This window comes from Nyctereutes procyonoides, unplaced genomic scaffold, assembly GCF_905146905.1.
Source record: "Nyctereutes procyonoides isolate TBG_1078 unplaced genomic scaffold, NYPRO_anot_genome, whole genome shotgun sequence".
Lineage (NCBI taxonomy): Eukaryota > Metazoa > Chordata > Mammalia > Carnivora > Canidae > Nyctereutes > Nyctereutes procyonoides.
In genome coordinates, this window is record NW_026575136.1 from 38851915 (window position 1) to 38860000 (window position 8086).

Here is an 8086-nt window from a genome sequence, read left to right on the forward strand (position 1 = left end):
CGCGCCCCGCGCCCGCGCCCGCCCCCCGCGCCCCGCGCCCGCCGCCCCGGCCCGGGGGAGCGCCCGCGCCGAGCCGCCGGGGCCGCGATGTGAGCGCCGCCGCGCCGGGCCCCGCAGGCGCCCCTCGCCCCGCCGGCCGCTAATTGCGAGCGCGGCCTCATTTGCATGGGCCGCCGAGCCCGCTGGAGCCCGGCCAATCGGCGCGGCCCGGCGCTCGGGGCCATGCATTATTCACCAGCCTAATTGCTCGGCCCCATGCGCGGCCCGCGCAGCCGCCGCCGCCCGCGCCCCGCGCCCCGCGCCCCGCGCCGTCCCCGCCGGCCGCCCCGCTGACGCCGACGCCGACGCCGATGCCGACGCCCCGCTCGGGGCCCGCGCGCCGCTAGCAGCATGTCCCGGCGCAAGCAGGCCAAGCCCCAGCACCTCAAGTCGGACGAGGAGCTGCCGCCGCCGGACGGGGCTCCCGAGCACGGTGAGGGGCCGCGGGGCCGGGGCGGCGCGGGGCGGCGCGGGCTGGGGGGCCGGGGGCCCGGGTCCGGGTCGGGGTCCGGGTCCGGGTCGGGGTCGGGGTCGGGGCGCGCTGCCCGGCGCGGCAGGCCCTGCGCGGGGACCCGGTCCTCCCCGGAGCGCGCGGCGCGGAGTTGCGGGCAAGTAAACTTGGTTCGGCCGCTCGGAGTTGGGGCGCAGCGCGCGGACGCGCCGGGGCTCGGGCGAGTGGGGCCCGGCCGCTCGGGAGGGGGCTGTGCTGGGGGCCGCGCCGCCCCCCGGGGGCTCCCGCGCGCGGACGCCGGGCCGGCGGGGCGACGGAGACGTGCCGGGGCTCCCGAGCGCCGGACGCGGGCCGGGGAGGCCGCGGCCGGGGCAGCTTTGTTCGGAGCCGGGCCCCGGGGCCGCTGCCCTGCCCTCCGGCCTGCCCCTCTCCCGGGCCGGCGGTCGGCGGTCGGCGGTCGCCCGGCCCTCCTCGTGGCCGCCTGGGGAATTGAGCCGGCGGGACCCGGCGCGCGGTGGGGGCGGTCCTTGAACGCGGCGGACCCGGCCCGCTGGCGGCGGCTCCAGGTGCCCCCGGGCTGGTCCGGATCCCGCGGAGGCGCCGGGCCGGCGTGCAGCCTGCGGGGCGCGGGAGCGGGGCGCGGCTGCCGCAGGTCTCGGGGCGCGCAGGGGCGGCCACGGCGCCGAGCTCCCACCGCGGCTCCCGGCCTCCTGCACAAAACCCGCTGCCCAACTTTTGTGATGCACCCGTTGTAAGTTCGGAGGCAGAGGTGCATCCTTTTACCCGGAGGCTCAGACGGTACAAACAAAACGAAACAAAACAAAAACCAAAAACCAAAAACAAAAGGAGTTTAGGGGTGTATCCCGGGGTGCTGTAAAGTTTGGCGAAGCAGGTACGTGTCCGCGCCGGAACGGGCAAAGGGGGAAAATGCTGCTAACGCGGCGGGAATTAATGAATTAAATAAAATTAGTGAACTCGTTAGGGTCTTTTTGTCGCCGTGGAGGTAGGGAGCCTTATCTGTAGCCTAGTCACCCAAGATTAGAACAGCAGATATGCTAAAAAGAAACGCTTGCATATGGTGGGTAGATTAAGGACAAAGAATCTTTTTGTCATGGAAATGGATTTTTTTTTGTTTTGTTTACTTCATCACATAGAATTTCTCACACTTGGTTTGTTTTGTATTGCCCTCAATGACTACATGATCAAATGAATGGATTTATTTCTGCCGAATGAGAAAGACAGTCTTTCCTTCAAAAGAACTACATTGCATCCCAGTGAGGAATTTTAAAGCTTTATTATTGTGGCTCCTGAATAGCTCAAAATCGGCTTTCACAGCCGCCCCAAAATGCAACAATGTAAATACTTCTCAGCTTTGTAGGGCCGTTATCAAAATGTGCAATGTCTCCTTTTATTAAAGCATATTTTAATTAATAGAGTAAAACCTATTTAACAATTTTGTATTGTATTTAACAATTAACAAGCTGAGGCCTTGCTATTCATTTTTAATTTCACGTCAGAAATGTGAGCTTGGTGAGCCTAATAGTGTAAACATGTTGAGGGATATGTAGCCTATATTTGAAAACCTAAGATGGAGTGAATTATTTACAAGTTGTCTTTTGAATTCCTCTTGTTACTGAATTTATTTCGAGGTGAGGCATATTCAGAGTTTTTACCCATCATAGGATTAAAGTTTGTCAGGCTTGGGTTTTTCACAGTCGTTGGGAATTGTAATCAAGATATTGCCACAGTTCCTGATCGTATTTTGCAACAGGCCAGAAATAGCCTGTCTGGGGCTGAGCTTTAGTCAAATAGTATGTTTCCTGGATTGTTTTGAAGGTACTTTAGGCAAACTATTTAAAAAAAAAAATAGTTCTCTCTGATTTAATTATTCTGAAGCTGATTGTTCATGGAGTATAAAAGATACTCTGTTCTCTGCTCACTCAAGGAATGCTCACGGATGTGTTACTCTGTCGTGCTGATCGTCGTTAGTAAGATAACTAAAAAAAAAAAAATTTTTTTAAGAGAAATAGTTGTGGAAACTCCCTTACTCTGACACGAATCAGATATTCTCAAAATTTTAATTTTGCTAAGTGCAGGGGAAGAAGCAGACGGTGCATGAAGTTATAAGAGAGCTAAGTTAGTTTACTGTGTTTTAGAGACAAAGTAAATAATTCTTTTGTATCACTTTGGGCGTGACATATTAATTAAAGCAGTAGATGCATGAAGTAAAATTGAAGGCTATTGATAATGCCATGGAAAACAAACACATGCACCGTTTTTAGTACGGTGTGGGGGACGGCAGAGATGCACAATCAACGTCAGTTTACAGTTAAAAGAGATTAGTTCTTAAGACATATATATGACTGTTTCTCAGGCTTTGGTTTTTAGGCAAGCGATAAAATGGTAGCTATCCCAAAAGAGCTTCAGTGTTATCCAGACCTTATCGTGGCAGAAATGAAATACGATGTCATATCTTAAATGAGAAAAAGTAATATTGGTTTATGTTAAGTTCTGAAGTTACCCTGTTGTAGAATTTTATTTGAAGGATGCCTGAGACTGACTCTCTCTGTAAGAACTACCATTTAAAATTGCAAATTGTTTCATTCTTGTTCCTGAAAATCTAGAAAATAAATGTGAGGCAGCTTTAGGATTCAGTTAAACGTGTGCCACCGGTGATGAAATCTTTTGAGCCAGCTGAATATTTTTGCTCTAAGAAAAATTAATTAAAACTTCTGACAGAACAGCACTTTTGAGAACTTTAAAAAGTGTGGTATTGCTCTCCTTTGTTGTATGAAGTGCAGCTTAATAAAGACGTGTTTTATTGTCGTTAGAAAATACGTATTTAAGGAAGAACAAAAGGATATTACAATTTAAAACAATTTGCCATCCTGTATTTTGTTTGTGAGCACTAATTGTTTCAAAGTGTGTTTTTATTTTCTGCCAACTTACAGTCATGTGGCTATCTTAAAAATCCTTTTAAATGTGATGAGCCTGTGATTTAAGAATTTACCAGTGGTATTCACAGACTGTGTTTAAATTAAGGGAAAGAAGGCCACCAGCCCTCGGTGAAGAGATCTTTTTTCTTTTATCTGTATATGCATGGTTTGCCTTGAGTACTCCCCCCCCCCCCCACCCCAGCCCACACTACACACATTTACAATTCAGCATTCCAAAAGCAAACAATACAGAAGCCACTTTCTACCATTTGTAGGCAGATTGTTTTCTCTGAAACATGAAAGGTGAAAAGTATCCAAGGGGGGCAGGGGAGGAAAAGAAGAATTTGCAAATATTTATTTTTAAAATAACATTTTAAAAACTTCACCTCTTTAAAAATCCATAAATTGGTGGTCAACAAAAGCATGCCAATTCCCACCTTACAGAGAAAGAACTGATTATGTAGCAGCAGTCAAGGGGTTTTTATGTACATGTTGAACTTCGACAACACATGCATAATCCAATATTTTTAGATCTGTTCAGAGCCGGAAAAAGAAGAAGGCATGTACCAACAGCAGGAATTACTTAGCAAGCTGATTATTTTTTGTATACAAGATGATGGCAAAAGCAGGCAAAAGTGGGTCAGATTTCATTTTCAACTGCAATCTCTAAGAGGCTTTACCATTCATCTCAAGGTAGCTCTGAGAACACTGGGTGGTGGTGGTGGTGGGGGGAATTCAGCAGAGATACAGCCAAGGAGGTGTTGTGTGTTCTGAACGTCTATTGGAATTTAGCAGTCTTCAGTGTGAGAATTGACACAGAGTGTTTTGGTGTTTTGTTTGGTTTTGTTTTTAAGTAAAATAAGTCTTCACTGCTAATGATGTTCTACACTGTTTTTTAACGTAGCAAAATAGTTTCAAGGAGGATACTCTCTGCATGATATTTGTAACAGGAAGGGCTCTTTTTTTGTTTTGTTTTGTTAGTTTTTCTTTTCCTACATGATTTCTTGACTAGTTGCCAGAGTAAGACCAGAATATCTGATTTAGTTCCATAAAGATGAGATCTTCTTCTGTTACTCATGGGACAGATTTGTGATGACAGCATATGCTAACTTGCTACACATTTCATATCAAATCAGACATAAGTAAAATCTATGTAAAAATGGAGTGTTTTAATATTACTCTCAATAAACTCCTGCATGTGAAAAAAAACCCTGACCTTAGATTTTTCTCTTGCAATTTGAACACTTTTAGGATTTAGGATACAGTTCCCTGTCAGCGTGATTTCCAAGCCAACAAACAGGTCAAGTCACGTTACAGAAAGTGTAAAATATTAATTGAAATAATGAAATTAAGTAATGGGCTCCATTTATGTGAGAGATTAAGATTGATTTGTTTGTTAATTAAAGGGGACCCTCTCGCGGCAGCAGGAACTTACACCAGAGACCTGCCGGCACCAGTGTGGTGTCTAAACCTTGTCCTCCGTGGGCCTGTCTTCCCCAGGCACCCCTGCTGGGGTCAGGCTGACCCTGCAGCCCCTGCCCCCCTGCCCCCCTTCCCCCTTGCCTCCCTGCGTGGCCGGAAAGCCGCTGCCAGCGGCACAGCATCAAGCCCGGCTGAGGTCCGAGGAAGGTAGGGCTGCAAGAGTGGGGGCGCTTCCGCTGGCTCTCCCAGAAGGTGGGTAGTTAGAGGCGCCGTGACAGGCCTTGCTGATTTAACCTTTGCCTGCTTTGCCCTGCCAGGGGTGGCCACTAGATGTCAAGCTCATAATACAATTAGTGCATCTGTGCTGTTGACCTTGGCAACAGGACTCAACACTGTTCTATTAAGTGTTAACACTGAATCCGAGTGTTAACTAGAGACCCGGGAGCCTGCTCCGTGCTGCAGGGCTTATCAAATGCCCATCTCATTCAGCACAAGTGTTTATAGTTCTTAAAGAAGAAGAGAGAACGGTTTTCTTTTGTGTGGCCATTACATCTTGAACTGTTTAATTAACCCTGCAGGTGCCATGGCACTTGGTGTGCAGGCGGCCTTCCTGGTCCTCCTCTCGAGAGTGACCCCTCCGCAGCAGTGTTAGATAATTCCATTGTGTGCCTTGGGGCCATGCAGATTCCCTGGCTCTAGCGACCTGGGGCCCAGGGCAGTGGCTCTGCCCAGATGATTTTTTGCATATGTGTAAACTTCACTGGTAAAGTGCTGACAAATACTGGAAATGATTTAATAGCCTGAGTGAGCCCTGGTGTGAGGCGGTTACAGTTCATCAGAGCCTTGCTCCTGGACAGGATGGTGTCCGTGCCTCTCTGGCGCTGTCTGCTTGCAGCCAGGTGTGTTGATAGGTCTGAGTGGTCTGGGTTACTGACTTATTTTTCCGTGTAGCAGATCTGAAACCCAAGTGGCGTGAGTGAGGGCCGCTGCGTGGGCAGCCCGGAGGAGCCCCGCTGGGACCTGGCGTGTGGCAAAGTGCACTGCAGACCAGCCTCAGCTTAACCAGAAATGCCCCCGCACAAACCTTGTCTTCACCCTTGGCCCCATTCTGGTGGAAGTGGTTCTCCTTGAGGACCCCTGGCAGGAGCGTATGTGTGCGTGTGTGTATGTGCACGCGTGTGCATGTGTGCAGGCGTGGATGCTGGTGCGTGTGCCTTCCGCACAGCATGTCAGTGAAAGGGCTGCCGTGCAACCTTGAAGTGTAACAAACATCTTATTATTCGATGCGGCGTCGAGGCCGAGTTAAGGCCAATGTGTGTTGTGGCTGCTCCATCTGCATGTGTCCATAAAGGAAACAGTGTTTTCCCTCCCTGGTGCTTCACCACACAGATTAGGAACTGCCAGTGTTTCAAACAGAAGACATTTGGTGGCTGTGCCACAGGTGGTCGTTACTTAACAAATTTGAGCTGTGGGCCACTGAGTCGAGGAAAGCCAGCGTGCGGGTCAGCGCTGGCGTTCAGCATAACACGAGTGCCCTCCACTGTTCAGCTCCATACGCACAAGCTTGGAGGTCTAGGGGAAAGGACAAAATTTTTCTATTGCGTCTGGAATTTCTTCTACATTGTTAAACACAGTAGGGGTCTCTATTTGTCTCCTCCTGTTTCACAGCTTGGGCTCAGTATGTGATAATTCATCTTTCTTTATGGGATTCAAAGCTATCATAAGGAGTTAAAAAGAATTAATTTGCAAGAAAATAAGTGTCTCTTCACAATTTAGGAAAACTTGAAAAATGCTCTCTAGATTTTTAAGGGATGGTAAAAGCAAAGCAGAAAGTACCTTTCCCTTCTCTGCAGACCCAGGTGGCATTTTACAGTTGCTAATTAAAGTGGAAAAGTTAACATCCCTTTCCCCATGCCCAAAAAAGTTCTACTCTCCTTTTTTTGTTAATCTGGGGAATTAAAAATAGGTAGCAAAAGTGTAGCAGAAAATGGGGAGCCTTTGAGGTTGATACACAAAATTACAAAGCACTTCTCTACTTTGTGTTTGTAACTGCTTCGCTTCCTCACCAGGCATGGGACTTCTCAGAGAAGGCTGTACTTGGACGTTTTTAAAGGAAGGCGTTATTTCTCAGATGTTCTTAAATATATTCCAACAGTGCTTTTCACTTGTGACCTTAAAAAGACCATCACAACTATAAATGTCCTGCCTGTCGTCTTCTTCAGACCAGAGTATGCTCTTACAGACAGTGAAAACATGATCCGTGCATATTATGTAGCTGACCAGGAATTAAAACAGAGAAACGAAACAGTTTTGGGGGGCTCCTCTCACTCTGAGGGATCCGTTCCTAAGAATAGAAACATTTTTTCGTAAATATTCTGTTAGAGGAAAAAAAAAATCCAGCTATTTTTAAGCCTGCCATGGAAGCCATCCTGTTGTTAGAGGCTGTCTCTGAAAGGCCGTGGAACCCATTTCCATTCTCCTGGAGAACCGAGCTACACAGAACTTGCTGGAGAATATTCGAACAGTGATAGAAACCCTGAAAGTCTTTGGTGTAAATAGCAAGTGTGGGGATAGCTGAACTAATTCTACATCTCCTCCGTAAACTGAAGCAGCTTTATCTTCCAGCCTCTCCTCCCTCCTCCTGACCCTGTTCAGGAGAACCAGTTCAGCACGAGGGACCCGCACCCAGCTTGAAGTCAGGGCTGGTTCACATTTGGTATCAGCCAAGGAGACTGGCTCCCGGGGCGGGGCGGCAGCTCCTCCCGCCGGTGCAGCCCGTGCAGCAGATCCGCGGGGCACTGGCAGGGGAGCTCTTCCAGAGGGGCTTGTCTATCGGGAGGGGAGGCTCCCCTGCGAGCTGGCCCAGGACTCAGCACCTCCTGCCTTGTGTGACTTCGCCCTGCACGGTCAGTTCCTGCCTCATCCCTGGTCTGTGCACAAGCCCCGGTCTCTCCATCCTTGAACAGTCAGGAGGATGCCAAAAAGAAATTACCTTGACGATAATGATAATGATTCTCATGCCTGTTTTTCAACCCCTTCCTTAAGAAAGAAAAAAATGCCAGTTGCTTTGGAAATAAATCCCTCAGGCTTGTAGGGCTGTCCTGTTGTTGCACTGCCTCGCGTTGACATGGTTTTTTTTTATTATTATATTATTATTATTATTTAAATTTTTTTATTTATTATTTATTTATGATAGGCACACAGTGAGAGAGAGAGAGAGAGGCAGATAGGCAGAGGG

At 48.8% G+C, this 8086-nt stretch overlaps 1 protein-coding gene across 1 annotated transcript in view; it reads left to right on the forward strand.

Moving 5' to 3' along the window:
• Positions 1-390: 390 nt before the first annotated feature.
• SALL3 (spalt like transcription factor 3) overlaps positions 391-8086 on the forward strand; it is a 19306-nt gene continuing 11610 nt past the window's right edge. Inside the window, exon 1 of the mRNA XM_055303088.1 lies at positions 391-472. Within this exon, the coding sequence (XP_055159063.1) occupies positions 391-472 (82 nt within the window). The remainder of the gene's footprint in view (positions 473-8086) is intronic.